At 38.4% G+C, this 17,310-nt stretch overlaps 1 protein-coding gene across 1 annotated transcript in view; it reads left to right on the top strand.

Annotated features, from left to right (window-relative positions):
- LOC122790640 (whirlin-like) overlaps positions 1-17,310 on the top strand; it is a 464,842-nt gene that overhangs the window by 296,100 nt on the left and 151,432 nt on the right. Inside the window, exon 2 of the mRNA XM_044058165.1 lies at positions 6,064-6,189. Within this exon, the coding sequence (XP_043914100.1) occupies positions 6,064-6,189 (126 nt within the window). The remainder of the gene's footprint in view (positions 1-6,063; positions 6,190-17,310) is intronic.

Here is a 17,310-nt window from a genome sequence, read left to right as displayed (position 1 = left end):
CCCCGACCAGTCTGGATCAGGCATCTACTCCAGGTTCTTTTTAGTGCAAAAGAAGATGGGGGACCTCACGCCCATACTGGACCTGTCTATCCTCAACCTGTTGGAAGAGAAACAAAAATTCCAGATGGTCATTCTACAGTCCATTCTACCATTTCTAAGAGAATGCGACTGGATGTGTTCGTTAGACCTCCAGGACACTTACTATCATATCAAGGTCCACAGAAGCTCCAGGAGGTTTCTGCGCTTCCGGCTAGGGGCCGGTCACTTTCAATTTCGAGCCCTACCCTTTGGTCTCACCACAGCCCCCAGGGTGTTCACCAAGGTAATGGCAGTCGTAGTAGCTCACTTGAGACTTCAGGCATTCAGGTATTCCCCTACCTAGACGACTGGCTCTTCGCTGCATCCACCAAACGTCTCTTGTGCCAGGCCCTACACTACTTTCTCAGTCTGGCTCACAAGTTAGGCATCACGATCAACCTCAACAAGTCCCACCTGGCTCCGGTTCAGGTCATAGACTTCCTCGGGGTACAGTTGGATACTATTCAGTCAAAGATCTTTCTCACCCCGGAAAGGATAGAAAATCTCAGACTCCACGTGTCAGCTATCTCAGAGCAGTCTGTAGTCACAGCAGACAATGTTTTCAGGGCCTTGGGTTCGATGGCAGCCTCGATTTCCATTCTCCCTCTTGCACGTTTTCATATGAGAACCCTTCAGTGGAATCTAGCAGTTCAATGGTCCTGGCTAGACCTCCCGATGACTTTCCAAATCCGAATCAACCGGACATGCAGAATGTCACTCCAGTGGTGGCTTCAGTCATCAGACACATTTGTGGGGCGCAGCTTTCTAGCCCCGTCGGCCCAAGCCACGGTGACCACAGATGCCTCCCAGCTCGGGTAGGGGGGCACTTCCTGGGAAGAACAGTCTAAGGCATGTGGTCCCTACTAGAGGCCAAGCTACACATCAGTGTCCTGGAGATGAGGGCAGTGCTTTTCATGTTGAAAGCCTTTCATCCTGTCCTACCTCCAGGGACAGTGGCCATTCAATCAGACAACATGTCAGTAGTCTGATATATCAACAAGCAGGGTGGGACTCAATCCTACCCTCTTTGTCGCAAGGCCATGAGAGTTTGGGAGTGGGCCATATCCACCAACCAGTTTCTGATAGCAACGCATATCCAGGATGCTCCAACATTTTAGCGGACAGTCTAAACCGGGCAATCCTTCTTCCTTACGAGTGGTCTCTAAATCCATTGGTGGCGAAGAGAATCTTCCTTGTATGGGGTCAACCTTGCTGTGACTTCTTTGCGTCTCCTTCCAACACAAAGTGCAGCAACTTCTTTGCTCTGATCCCCCCTCCAGGGGATGTCCCAAGGGACACTCTAGTCCATGCTTGGCTCCCAGGTTACTTTATGCTTTATCCCCCGTTACCTCTGATACCGAAGTTCCTTCAGAAAGCTTGCCGGTTGCAGTGCAAAGTCATTCTCATAGCTCCCTTCTGGCCTCGCCAAGTGTGGTTTCCCTTCCTATGGTCTCACCTTTTGGCTCCTCCATGGACTCTAGATCCATCCCCAGATCTACTTGCTCATCCGTCGGGCTTGCCCCTGCCCAACCTGGACAGTCTCAAGCTGACGGCATGGCTGCTCCAGTTCCCATGATCATCAGGACTCCCAGACTTTCATCCCCTGTTAAGAACATTCTGGTAGCATCTCTCAAAGCCTCGACTAGGAAACTCTACAGTAGCAAGTGGAGACATTTTTCTGTTTGGGCCTCTCAATGCAATCAGAACCCTTTTACAGCCCCCATTCCAGTCGTTTTAGATTTTTTGGCTGGTCTCTTTCAATCGGGCGCACGTTCTTCCACCATCAAGGTTCAACTGGCTGCCATCTCTAATTTCCATGTAGGTGAAAGTAAGGTTGCTCTGGCCTCTGCCAAATTGTATAAAGCATTCCAGAAGGGCACCCTTCTCTTGCGACCTCCAGTTAAAGAGAGAGTTCCTCCCTGGAATCTGACTTTAGTCTTTCAAGCATTGACCTCTCTGCCTTTTGAACCTGCCAGTTCAGTCCCTATGAAATTCTTGTCTTGGAAGATGGCATTCCTGGTTGCCATCACCTCAGCTAAAAGGGTTTCAGAGTTACAGGCCTTATCCTCCATGCCCCCCTAGTTGATTTTTCACAAGGACAGGATTTTGCTGCGTACAAACCCCTCCTTCCTTCCCAAGTGTCCTCAGCAGCCAATATTAACCAATCTATAAATTTGCCAATCTTCTTCCCAAAGTTCCAAAATTAAGGCGAATATAGACTCCATTTATTGGACGTCCATAGACAGCTTCGTTTTTACCTTCATAGGACTAAACCCTACCGAAAGTCAGATCAACTGTTTGTCTCATTTTGAAAACCATGTTTGGGCAAAGCAGTTTCGAAAGTGTCCTTAGCAAGGTGGATCACTCTTTGTATTGCACAAGTATACAAGGACAAAGGCTTATCTCCTCCTGGCTTACTGAAGGCTCATTCCACTAGATCAGTGGCCACTTCTGCAGCTTTCTGGTCAAAAGTACCTTTAGATGATATCTGTGTGGCAGTCATGTGGGCCAATTCGCATACATTTATCACTCATTATAAATTAGATTTGATTTCTAGAGGGAGAGCATCCTTTGGCTCTGCAGTGCTCAGAAATATCCTTCCATAAGGGCCTCCCAGGAATACTAGTAGCTGGGGACTCTGTCCCATATGTGCAGAAAGAATGAAGTTAACTACTTCAGATAAAGAAGTTATGTACTCACCATAACGTTCCATCTGAGTAGTTAGGCTTCATTCTTCTGCACCTTCCCTCCCTCCATCTCTCTCACTATTCAGGTTGTATCCTGTTTGGATTGTGGGTTATGTTGCTAGTTGGTGACAGCAAACTCGATCTGGGGTTAGTCAGGAGGAAGTGATGTATTATAGGTAAGGGAGGAGCTTGGAGCTCGGAGCTGATGCTTGTAAAAGTTTTGCCGGCTCGGATCCGAATAAGATCCGAATACCCATATGTGCAGAAGAATGAAGTCTAACTATTCAGATGGAATGTTATGGTGAGTACATAACTTCTTTTTAACTTACATCCTCTCTTTATACATCCCTTAGAGGAAATTGAGTAACCAACATGAAAACAAAATAACCAATCCACGAGTATCATAAAATAAATGAATAATCCACAAATATCATTTTATGATTTTAAGCACAGCAACGCACAATATATTAACAGTAAAAACAAACATCTCAAGAAACTAATTAGTAAAAATTATTTTATCTATCAAAAGTTTTTAGTTTTAAAAAACTCATAATTGAGATCACTTTATTAAGCCCTGGGGGAGCAGTGACATTCAAAAAAAATCTTCTGTATATTAACATGTACTATTCATGTTCTTTGGCTGCACACATTTCAGTCCTTCTTTAGATACAAGTACTATTTCATGTATTTTTCTAATACACTCATTCTACCTTATTACAATACTGTTTGTTAACATCATATCTGAAAAAGTGGAAATAATTTCACAACTATTATCCTTGTTACATTTATGACTGGAGTAGCACCTTTTACATTTGCTAACAGTTATTCATCGCCTGATTGATAAGTTGCAGCCTTTCCAATAATGTGTTACAGACAATTATGCTTTAACATGGGGAACTGAAATAAACTAAGAGATTTATTATCAGGTAGAATTGCAGCAGTATCACAACGTGGTTGTTGCATCATAAGTTCTTCTAACATATTGAGCCGTCTTGAGCAATTGTATCTCTAAATAGTAACTTAATGTATTATTGGAGTTTTGACAACATATACAAAGTTTTTTCAGTTTAATTTTTCCAGGACTTTTAGGTTTCTAGTACCACGACAGGAATGGACCTCATTCCTTAGTGAAACTATGATTGAAGTTCACAAAATTAATATTGTTTCAGTCTTTGATGTTAGTCAAAAGTGGTCTTCGCAGCACCTGAATTGTTTCCAGAACTGGCTCCTCCTGCAATTCAAACAGAGTTACTTCTATCGGTAGCATATCTAAATAAGACTGTAAATTCATTTTTATGAGACCCAGTGCTCTTCCTGCTATTGGAATTGCCTGGGTATCCTCCTTCTACACTGCCCTTATTGCTGCTTGCAAATCCTGATATTTAATGACTTTGTGTCTCTCTCTCTACATAAGAAACAGTAGTCACTGGGTGTAGCAATTTCATTTATCAGTGGTACTTTTGTCTTCTTTTCAGGGACTACTATATATGTTTTTCTCGCATCTATTTTTTGAACTGTTGGTAATGGGTGATCCCATGTGATATAAACTTTATTATTCTCTATAATACTTTGTGGAACATGTTTCAAGTTCTTTACAAGTACTTCAGTATTGTAATGTTTGCACAATCCCCAGTACAACAGTCATGCCACTTTGTTATGCCTTTCAGTATACAGGCCTCTGCCATTAGTGTATCATACCCAGCAACAAGATGTGTGACTGTTTCCAGTTCTGCTTTACAAAACATGCATTTTACTGTTTTGTACATCTTTGTTGTTTTCAAAATTCAAAAACATTGATCATATGGGATCAACCATATGAGGTTTGACATTCTGGAACATAAATAAAACCGAGACTGGTGTCAGTATGTGTCTATGTAAGGGCATGCTTGCAGCTGTTGGGATGGCTGTGAGTGTTTGCAACTGTGTGTGTGTGACTGCATGAGTGTTGGTGTTTTATATGTGTCTGTGTGTGTGTGCGCGCGTGCATGAGTCTTGGTGTTTTATGTGTGTGCATTGTAGCTAGTAGGATGCACACTAGCACAGTGAGGTCTAATGGTGCTGGTGTAGAATTCAGAGATATGATAATGAGCTCCTAATGACATGCTGCTTGTTGGTGCTGGTGTAGAATTCAGAGATATGATAATGAGCTCCTAATGACATGCTGCTTGTTGGTGCTGGTGTAGAATTCAGAGATATGATAATGAGCTCCTAATGACATGCTGCTTGTTGGTGCTGGTGTAGAATTCAGAGATATGATAATGAGCTCCTAATGACATGCTGCTTGGTGCAGTTTTATCAAGTCTCTGAATTTCAGAATATTGCTGTCACACTACTGAGCACTGTGGCATCGGTGGCAACGTTTTACTGAATCCTAGACTTAATTATTTCTGTGTGTACATTTATAAACTATTCCAAAATCAAGGAAAAGGAAAACAGAGCCAGAAAATAATTACGTTCTCTGCTTCATCTTACAATATCTTACAGAAATTCATCTGTTTTATATTGAATAAATATAATGAATGTTTCCGTTATAGTGTACATTCGGTATTTATAATAATCTGGAGTGTTTATGTAATAGTACTGGCAGGAGTGTCTTGAATAATATAATAAATACATAAATATATTAAATGCAGACTTCTACAGCTACAGCATTTTAGTTAAAAGAGTTCCCTGAGTATGACTCCAATCAGTACTGCTACCTGCACTACAAAACTCACTAGGATCACCTTAAAACCTGATGGCATTTCTCATAATCTTCTAAATAATGCTTCTAAACAGGGTTCAAAGTATGAAGCCTGCTGAATTGATATCATAGTATAACCGCCAACATTAGTGTGATATGTTGTAGTTATACAGCAGGGCTTGATGGAATGCCTAAATCCATAATGCTGATTCCATTTTAGCTTTGGATGTAAGACAGAATGTTTCTTTCTTTCATGCATTTGCTGTATCAGTTGATAATCGTCTGCTGATGCTATCTGGGGCTCTTGCTGCATATACAGTGGTATGTCAGTGAGCAGTACTAATCAGTCATTAAACGTAATCCTATTTCCAGTTTTGAAACACTGTAGAAGGTTGCTTTTGGGGGGGATGCTTAATATTTTTTTCTGGATTTAGGTCATTTGTTAACTATACCAACTAATGGCATGTGCTAGTAGAACTTGTGGAATATACTGACAGTTTACTGATACCCAATGTAGTCATGAAGTACTATGGAAATTTAAAACAGTTTTAAGTGATTGTAAGTTGTCTTTTGCTTGATTTATTCTAATACACTGTTTTTTTTCTCACTGATCAGGTCAATTTGGTCCTAGATGATGGAAAGTCACTGGGTCTTATGATCAGAGGAGGGGCTGAGTATAGTCTTGGGATCTACATCACTGGAGTGGACAGAGGTTCAGCATCTGAAGCTGCAGGGCTTAAGGTAAGCTGCAGAGAAATATTAGAATGAAAATGTGAAAACGCACTGGCCAGATTGAAATAAATAATGCTTTGCTCACACTTTTTATTTGCCACTATCTGTGCTAATCTTAAGTTAAAACTTTCCATGGTCAGTCCTTTTTCTCAACTATTCTAACGCCCACATGACCCTGAAATGTTTCAGTTTAATGCCTTGCTCACAAATAAATCCACACAAAAATAGAAGGCTCCTAATACACAAGAAAAAGAACACTCTCAGTTTATATAGAGTGGCACAATAGTGCAGAGGGTAGACTGTCTATCTCACTTCAATTGTTTCTTTGGTTCATTTCCTAGCCAAAGTGCATTTTGGGCTAAGTCTGCATATCCATATGAGTTGTCAGTGGATGACTGAGTGCTCTCCCGTATTTTGAAGTCATATAAAAAGATGAATTGGAAGTCCTCCATAAACCATAGGCATGTGTGTGTGTGTGTGCATGTGTGTGTACGTGCATGTGTGTATGAATGCAGTAGACTCATGACTGTGCATTCTGCAGTGGACTGCCATCCTGTGCAGCACTGTTTCCCTGTCTTATTCCCACTGCTTTCAAGGGATAGAGTCCCTTTTCCATGGATTGGGAACTAAATGAATTTATATACAACTGCCTTCCAACGCTCTTTATATACACCATGTGAAGGAATCAGTGGCTGAGACATGGCACCTAGCATGCACACCCAAAAACACAGTCTGATAAGTGCATTCAGTGCATCTTATGTGAAAGGCTTGTTATGCAAGACAATGGAGAGATTCCCTTTCTCTTTGTAAGTGGCACTTTGTGTTCCTATTTTGCCATTTAATCATCCAGTAGGAAAATGACAGCACCAGGATGGGTAAAATAGTATCATTTTAATGTCTCATCCGATGGATGGCACACTTCAGGAGGTTGCCCCCCCCAACTTTACTGTAATAGTAATGTGTATGTTATTAGTTCATGTCACAATTAAGGACTAGATCCCATAGTCTAAAGGTACACGGACAGACAGATGTACAGATATTCTACCAGTTGCACAATATTACCATCCTATTGTGTTTCTCATTTACATTTTGCAGCAGTGATTAATTTCTATTGGAAGTATTTTTAAAAAAATAAATTTAAATATTTAAGATATTTGACCTGCTCGATGTTGGTTAAAACCTATAGGTATAAGTGTCAGTTTGCTTTTTCTTTTAAATGTTTACAGTTTTACCTAGAATGGTGCTGTGTCTGTTCATTCCTTTCGGACAAGTATGTTCTTTTTAAATGTTTTGAGCAGCATAATCACAGCACCTAGCAGGCAAGTTTATTGGTATTGCATAACATAATATTTCAGGAATCACTACAGTTTGATTCTAATTTATGGTTTGATAGAATGTTGGTCTTAAAAGACTATTACAGTATGTTGGCACTACAAGTAAATGCCAAGTAAATAGCCTTGGTCTTTTTATATAAAGGACACATTGTAGTTAAAATATTTCTCAGGCAGGTACCGTCTTTGGGATATTTATAACATGGATATATGGAAGACTTGTTACAAAGTTATATTGGTCCATTTTTTGTCTTGCCTTCACTCATGATTTACTTACGTTAACCCATTTCATACAATTTTGATTGTTTTTAAAGCTTGCTCGTCCACCTGAGTTTGATTAACAAGTTAGAGCTGGTGTTTTTTAAGTTGAGTATTTCACAAAAGTTTGCTTGCAAAAAATGCAAGTGTGTTTACACCTTTACTGTGACTGTAGCAGGGACTTCTTGGTTAAATCAAATTATGTTATACCTTGACTGAGAGTATATCAAAGTTTTCAGTACTTAGTCATTCTTTGAAATGTTATTGGGAAGTGAGACTGTAGAAAGAAACAATCAATATTAAAGGCATACCACACAATTGAATACTAGGGCCAGTCCTTCTTGTGGTCTTTAGAAGTGGTATTGCAAATGACAAAAACAAAATATGGTCCCTTTGAAGTGGTATTGTAAATGACTAAAAGAAAATGTAGTATCATCACAGCTGTTGTTTTTTTCCTTGGCCTACACTTGTGGAAGGTGAAAAGGAGGAATAATGGCTTGTTTACTTTGGTAGAACTAAGAGTAAAATAATTTACCTGAGAAATAAAATCCCATCTGAAGAATATACAGCAGAACAGATGTAGCTACAGTGTGTTAAAGGTGAAGACAGCCCTGAAGTTACTCATATCAGAGAACTTAAAAGTAAGTACGAGGGCATTTTTACTCAGCTTTGCTGCTAGTTTGACCTGATGCATGTCACTGCACTTCTCTCCCACAACTTTGTGTCTTGATGTATGAAATTTCAAGTGCTACAAAGTAGGAAATGTGAACGTATGGTACACCTTATCAAAAAACATTGAAGAAAGTAAGGCGTGGAATTTTTAAGGCCGGGTCCACATGTAATCAATGCAATTTATAGTACTTGAGTATCACAAATATAATTATTTCTCTGTCATTAAGGATTGTCAATATTATTTTGTGCTATTTTTATGGCTGTAGCCATTGCAGTGACAGTTACCATAGTATGCACACATTGTGAAGCATACCTTCACAATGGTGTAGCCATATGAACCTGATCCATATATTACAGAAGCTAGAAATGGAGCTATACAGCCATATTAATACAAAGTAATCCTATACTAATGTTTGCAAGTAATATCTAGTATGTTCTACTAAAACTGTGTCAGGGATATGTGATGCTGCTGTCCTGTTATGCTAAATTTAATCTGTTTGTGCTGTAATGTTGCGTCAATCGGCATGTTTAATTGTACTACTAAATACATAACCTCAGTATTAATGAAGCAGAAATCTGCAAATTTTAAGGATGACAATATAGATATTACTGCCTAAGACCTACAACTGCAATTATGTTTTTTTTTTCTTAAATATACATCTTGCCATCACATTTCTTTGCTTTATTGCTTTTGAAAGGTTTTGCATTTAGAAGTTATTATATACTGTATGAAGATATTCTAAGTGTTGTAACATACATGTTGTGGAAGTGAAAGCAAGCTCAGAGCCTATCTGCCTTTAAAGCATTTTTCTTGATTAATGTTATATATTTAAATGTGCATTTCTTGGAACATTCAGTATTGCCTCTATGTGACACCATATGTCTGCAAATTTTGCACATAATGCTCAGATGCTACATGAAAGGATTTAGTGTGCCAAACAATGTCTTTTAGTCAGAACAGCAAAATAACAGTAATTGTGCAAATGTATTATGGATACAATAATCAGGTCACCATCACCCACTCATTCTCATTGCTAAGTCACAATTTCCAAAAGTCTATGAACCTATCCCAAAATCATTGCCCTTCCCATAGCCATACCAGTATCCTTAATCAAGGGCTATCACTTCAGTGCAATGGCCACAGCCATTCTGGACTGTTAGTACCTCTTTGTCAAAAATAGAGAACTCCCCCAACAGCCTTGTGTAGAAAGGCTTTATTTTTTTTCTTTTATGACTTCACTCATCACTGGTAAGATCCTAGGATTACCATCATGACCTGCACATAGACAACTTTTGTCCATGGCTACATACATCTGTCTCATCTACCAATGTTATGAATGTGGCCCATTCACACTCCATGCATCCAATCTTTTGAATTATGTGACAGAAGCTCTTCTGTTGGTGGGAGTCAAATGTTTCTTGCATGAAAATATCTGCTAACCCAAACCACTGCAAATTAGTAATCATTTATCAATTAAGTATGTATCCTGACCCAGTGGTACAGAACATATTTCCTCAGGTCTATGACTATAAAGTTGTCCACTAACCAAGTGCCTTTGTGAGCAGCCTTGTGTTCAGAACTGATATTTCTGGACAATCCATAACCACACAAACATCCAAAAGGATTCACTAATTGGGACTAAATCAGGCAGGCTGTGTCACCTAGGCACTTCTCTGTGAATATCGACATTATTCCACATAGAATTAATGAAATCTCCCAAAGTACTACAACAGTTGGTAGTATGTATCAGGCAGTGCACCCATTTTTCCAGGAAAGTGAAATACTCCAAATATCTCTTCAGTGGATTTGCACAGACAGACACGGAGGGTTTTCTTTTCTCATCTTGCAGTGCTGTTGAAGTGATCCTCACATTTAGCAGCATAAAGTGCTGCTGTATTGCTTTAAGCAGAGGGATTGTGAGAATCGCCATGCATGAAAGGGGATTCTCCTGCGAGGGAGTTGTAGGGTAGCAGAAATGCCATCCCTGGTTGAAAAGTCTGGTTCCAGAACTAATGATGTTTGAAAAGATAAAACCAATTATTTCTAGCTTTTACTTGTCAGCCAGCTGCACAAGCTCAGGTTTTTTCCCCAGCAGTGTGTGACAGTTCATGGTTCTAGTCCCTCTTATTCTAACCAGCTACTTCATCCTGAAAGACACTTAATCTACAGCCTTTGCTTTGCACGTGGTGAGACCACATGGTGGCTATCAGCAGGTTTTTTCTTTTAGAAACTGGTGGAGCTATTTGGGTTTCACAGCCAGTCCCATACCAGGAAACAACATCCCTATGTTCAGCTCCAGAAATGGTCTCCATTATCATTTTATAGCTGAGTTGCTCTTATTCTTTAAAATAACTATCATGGAATCAAACATTTGTGTCAAGGTTTTTGTTGGTCCCTTGCTCTTAGACTTGTCTACCAAGTGTGATCTTACCTGCAGCATAAAGTCTCAGAAATGTAAAACAATGTATACAATCAAGAAGATTTACTATTTCATTCAATTTAACATTTTTGTAATAATTTTAGTTTTTCTTGCATGTGGAAAATGCACAGCATATATAAGTTATTACTGTAAATCACCCAAATGGACAGGCACAACGCAAACTTCAAGAAATATAGCTTACCTGCTGAAATGCCAAAATCCATGGAAAAAAATATCTCTTAACTGTGGTACAAAACAGGTGGCCTATTTGCTGTGAAATGTTTTTAAATGTGCTCTTTATACTATTTAGAGTATAGTGGACATGTGGAAAGCTATCTGCTATACTTAACCAGCTGATTTCAAGGAATGCTTAAACCTTAATAGTTTTTTTTTATTACATGAAAAAAGTGATGATAATAACAACTTAGCCAACATAGACAGTTTTGAAAGTGCCTATCAAATCTTTGCTTACCTATAATAATGTTTCAGGAATAAGTATATTTTCATTTTTCTCGTGCATAATTTAAAGTCTTTCACTGTGCTTCTGTGTTATGTTATTATGTTGCTATGACTATGTAAATGAGAGCTATGGCAGTTCTGAATCTTCATTTTTTAAAACCTTTTTTTTAACCATGGAAGTGTATTATTTTGTATTATACAATGACCCCCCATAAATATTCCAAAACGTGCATGATGATTGGTCAGCGTGCCCATTGGAAATCAGACTTATACTAATGGAAAAAGGTCCGATCGCCCAGACTTTTTCCATTAGTATAAGTCTTTTTTTTTTGTTACAGCAATAGAGAATGGAACAGCTCTGTTGCTGTAATCTCGCTATGTTAAATGGGTTTAACATAGCGAGATAGCTTTAAAAAAAGCAACAGAGATCATCCTTTCTCCGTTGCTTTTTTTAAAGCTGTCTCGCTATGTTAAATGGGTTTACATAGCGAGACAACTTTAAAAAAAAGCAATGGAGAAAGGATGATCTCTGTTGCTTTTTTTAAAGCTATCTTGCTATGTTAAACTCTTTTAACATAGCGAAACACTTTTAAAAAGCAATGGAGATCTTCCTTCCTCCGTTGCTTCCACATATAGCTCTGATGTACTGCATAAGCATACGCATGTGCAGTACATCAGAACTGCCGCAGAATACCGGACAGCTGTGGAAGAGTAGCACGGAGGCATTATACAATGCCATTATTTAAGAAAAGTAAGTATTTTTTTCCCTTAAATAATGTCATTGTATAATAGCAATAACCCACTTCTGGGTGTGGGTAATGCTGGATTTACCCACAGTTGTCTGTGTTTGGCCACTCGGGCTTCGACCTCGTGACCAAACCACACCAACCGTGGGTAAATCCAGCATTAACCACACCCAGGTGTGGGTTATTGCTTAAATATCCACAGGAGAAAAAGTTCATATCTATTTCCTATAGGCACATCTAAGACATTCACATAATGGTTTATACTGTAATGTTTGATGTGTCTCTATCATTACAAAGTAATTTGGATGTGCTAAGACTGCAGAGAAAATAATGTAGTGTTAGTCAAATCTCTACCATTATGTTGTAAAGACAACCTCTTGATTAATTTTGTATAGAATTTTGTATATACCTGTCAACTGTCCAGATTTTTGCCTCATACTTTTGATCTGTTTCTTATAAAAGTTTGGTTTTCTGGCAAATCATTGAAAATCATTGTGGACTAATGTCAGGAAATAATGACAGACATTTGCATTTTTGACTTCATACCCTTTAGGAAATTCATGCTAATGTAAAATCTGTTGTTCTGTCAGCTTTTTACATTTGTAAAAGCAATATTTAAAAACTGTCACTATTTTGTGTGCCTTTCTCTACCCATTATTTATGGCTTTGCCCAGATGTCATGCTCCAATAACTTCAGAGTTCTGAGAATGTTGTTTTAACAGTGAAAACTCATGTGCAAACCAATCATTTGCACCCAATATTGGTGAACTTTGAAAGGATTTGCACTAGGGAAGTATACCAGGCCTACCATACTGAAAATGACAGATTTTATAATCTTAATAAGGACGAAGCGTCACTTTGAGGAAACTTAGAGAATCTGACAACATCAGGATAATGAAGCCTGATAAAGGGGGTGGGGTTGTTTTGGCAGAGAAGAATGAGTACATGAATGACATAGCTAGTATGTTATATGACACTAAGTACAAAATGTGTCTAGGAATGGAATAAATATCGCACATAGGAAATTACTGTTGTTTTTGGAAGACAGTTTGCTGCAAGGGGTAATTAATGAAGAAATGTACAGTTTTTTACACAATGATCATCCTTTTATCCCCACAGTATTCGGTATCCCCAAGGTACACAAGAATGTGTACCCCACCCCCTTTATTGACTTATAGCAGCAGCACACAACAGTTCTACTTACTCATTGGGAGTATTTGTAGACCATTTACTCAAGGATACACTTCGTCCTATTACTCAAGTTTTAACTGACTCATGGGACTTTTTATCAAGGGTCTGGCAAGAATTTTTTTGTGAGACAACAGGGTTTTCCACCATTGATGTGCTTGACATATTTAGTTCCATTCCACATAACATAGGACTTGAACTTTTTTCAGAAGCCCTTTTGGAATACATGACACTTAATGGGGCTCTTATGAATTGTGTCATGGAGGTTATGGAAATTATACTTCACAAAAACTACATCATATTTGAAAATGAGTTCTTCAAACAATCAAAAGGGGTTGCAATCAGATCAAGCTGTGCTGCCATGTATGCCAGTTTAGTAATGGCATCATGGGAAAAAAGATACATTTTCGACTCAGGTTATGAACGTGAATGGTTGACATATTTGCGCTATTTTGGATGACATTTTTGTCCTTAGGAAGGGTGAGAGGTCAGTTGTGGACAATTTCATTCATTATATTAACAAAATTTGTGGTTATTTTAAGTTTACCCATAATTTCTGTGCTGACGTCATTGATTATTTTGATGTGACCATTACTAGAGATACTAACCAGTACAAGTTTACCTTCAAAGTGTTTTGAAAGCCCACTTACTCTTACAGGTTTTGGCTTATAATAGTAACCATTCACGTTTTGTAAAGAGGAACATCGTAAGGGGACAGATGATCAGAGGTGACAGAATGTGTTCCACGCTGTCTGATTTTAAGATTGAGCTTGGCAATCGTATTAACATATTTGTGGCTAGAGGCTACCCAGAAAAATGGGTTCGGCAGATCAGTATGGAAGTCCTAGAAGGTTGGGGTACAAGGTTTCTTCCCTTGCTAGGACAAGGTTTTGTTAACAATGGGGCACAAACAAATAATCAATATTTCACACATTCTATGGTCACTTATTTTGGCTCCTTTGGCTAGAAAGTTAGAGACATTCTGACAAAAAATGGGTGCTATTGGAATGCAACAGTGATCTTTGCAGTTTATTAGGTAACAAGCCACTTTTTACATATAACGTAGGACACAATTTGAAGTTCTTATTTGAACATCCACTCACTACTCAAACTGTTATAAAGGGAACAAAGAGATGTGGTTCCTGCAAATATTGTTAATTTGTTTTGAATGCAACAGATATCTTGATAGGTAACCCCCTTCGGACAGTGAAGTTAGTTGGAGGTAATTGTGACAGTAAAGGGCTAGTTTATCTTTGTGTTTGTCAGGGCTGCAATAGGTTTTACATGGGTAAAGCTGAACGGTCTCTACGTAAAAGAATTTATGAACATCTTTACGCTATAAAACCCCACAATAATAACAATGCCCTATATAAACACACACATTCTTGTGACATCTACAAATGTTTTAAGTTTGATATACTGGAGATTATCAAGAAAAATATTAGGGGAGGCAATTGGTCAAATGAAATAGGTAAAAGTGAATTTAGGTGGCAATTATTATTAATGCCAACAGCCCCCCTAGGAATGAATGAACAAACATCTGTGGTGCCGATTTTAAGAGATAGGGCATTTGTTTTATAATTAAATTTTATTCATACTGAGATAATTTTATTCATGTGTTGACAATTATATATTATGGGATAGACTTGTATTCTACACCAGTTACACTTTGTTTTATGTGGTTTTTAAGGCTGTCCTTTATGGATGTTTCTTTAACTTTTTATTGTTTAATTAACGTCTGTGCTATTTAATTGTTGCAAGTTGGCATGCACTTTGGTTTTGATAAAGTTCTACACTTGTCAGGACAAAAACGCTTACCGAGTCTGTTTTGGATTTTAATAAATCTTCGTGGGTACACTCCACTGACTCTCTGTTTATTTGGGCTCTCCTCTCACTTCCAGGAGGTGTTTTTGTGCTTTTCTTATTATGCTGCTCTGACTATGTAAATGAAAGCTATGGCAGTTCTGAATCTTCATTTTCTAAAACTGTTTTTTTAACCATGGAAGTGTATTATTTTGTAATATCCACAGGAGAAAAAGTTCATGTCTATTTCCTTTTGGCACATCTAAGACATTCACATAATGGTTTATACTGCAATGTTTGAATCTCTATCATTACAAAGCAATTTGGATGTGCTAAGATTGCAGAGAAAATAATGTAGAATTAGTTGAATTCCTACCATTATATTGTAAAGACAAACTCTTGATTAATTTTGTATAGATTACTCACACCTGTCAACTCTCCAGATTTTTGCCTCATATTTTTGGTCTGTTTTTCATAAAGGTTTGGTTTTCTGGCAAATCATTGAAAATCATTGTGGACTAAAGTCAGAAAATAATGATAGACATTTGCATTTTAGACTTCATACCCTTTAGGAAATTCATGCTAATGTAAAACCTGTTGTTCTATCAGCTTTCTACATTTTTAAAAGCAATATTTAAAAACTGTCACTATTTTTTGTGCCTTTGTCCAGCTGTTATTTATGGCTTTGCCCAGATGTCTTGCTCCAATAACTTCAGAGTTATGAGAATATTGTTTTAACAGTGAAAGCCCATGTGCAAACCAACCATTCTTAAGTTAGTTACAGCCTTCAAAAAGCAAAGGGTAATTTAAATCTTCTTATTTAATGTCTGACAGTGAAAGGTAATGACATGCCACCTGAAGAGCATGTTAGCAAATAAGAATTTATGAACAGGACAGTCACGGTTACTCTATTGTCTTACTTTCCTCTAAAGCAGATAAGAAATGTGACACATGAAAACACAGACTGAGGCAGCCATTTACTAGCTGCTGCAAGCATTGCAAGGAAGTTGCCAAGAGAGCATTTATATTCGCATCACCACATGTTCATACATAGTACTGCTAGACATGGTACATTTCCTTTGTCTAGCTAGTGGGAGTCTAGTAGAAACAGACAGCTATAGCATCACCACATGTTCATACATAGTACTGCTAGACATGGTACATTTCCTTTGTCTAGCTAGTGGGAGTCTAGTAGAAACAGACAGCTATAGCATCACCACATGTTCATACATAGTACTGCTAGACATGGTACATTTCCTTTGTCTAGCTAGTGGGAGTCTAGTAGAAACAGACAGCTATAGCATCACCACATGTTCATACATAGTACTGCTAGACATGGTACATTTCCTTTGTCTAGCTAGTGGGAGTCTAGTAGAAACAGACAGCTATAGCATCACCACATGTTCATACATAGTACTGCTAGACATGGTACACTTCCTTTGTCTAGCTAGTGGGAGTCTAGTAGAAACAGACAGCTATAGCATCACCACATGTTCATACATAGTACTGCTAGACATGGTACATTTCCTTTGTCTAGCTAGTGGGAGTCTAGTAGAAACAGACAGCTATAGCATCACCACATGTTCATACATAGTACTGCTAGACATGGTACATTTCCTTTGTCTAGCTAGTGGGAGTCTAGTAGAAACAGACAGCTATAGCATCACCACATGTTCATACATAGTACTGCTAGACATGGTACATTTCCTTTGTCTAGCTAGTGGGAGTCTAGTAGAAACAGACAGCTATATTTATCCATGTCTTTTGTAGGATAGTACTGCTATGCTTACTAATTGCCTTCTCACAGTGCAGACAGCTTGGCATGCTGTTGCTAGACACCGGATTACTTACTTCACAAAGACCAAACTTATCTGATCACGATAGCTACTTTTCAAGTGCTTTTTACTCACACAGTATAAGATTAGATATCAATCCCCTCCTGCCTCCCCACTACACAGCTTCATGTTGCCCCCCCCACCCAGATTCAGAACTTGTCCAACCACAAATCCACCGGGAGCTCCTTGCTGGGTCATACCGCTCAACCTCTTAGAACAAGAAATCTGGAAAAAGCCATCAATAGGGTAGGGGCAAAGGCCCAAAAATAGAGACACTTTTTAGATATTGCTCTTAAGAACTTAGAAAAATTATATAATAGTTTTTTTATTAGCACGAATTTTCCAAAGGTTATGAAGTCTGAAACCCAAATACCTGTCATTATTTTCTGACTTCAACCCTCAATGATTTGCCAGAAAC

The sequence above is a fragment of the Protopterus annectens genome, chromosome 16.part0 (assembly GCF_019279795.1).
Source record: "Protopterus annectens isolate FY-2018-M chromosome 16.part0, PAN1.0, whole genome shotgun sequence".
In the NCBI taxonomy this organism is placed as follows: Eukaryota; Metazoa; Chordata; order Ceratodontiformes; family Protopteridae; genus Protopterus; species Protopterus annectens.
This window is presented reverse-complemented; position numbering and strand designations above follow the sequence as displayed.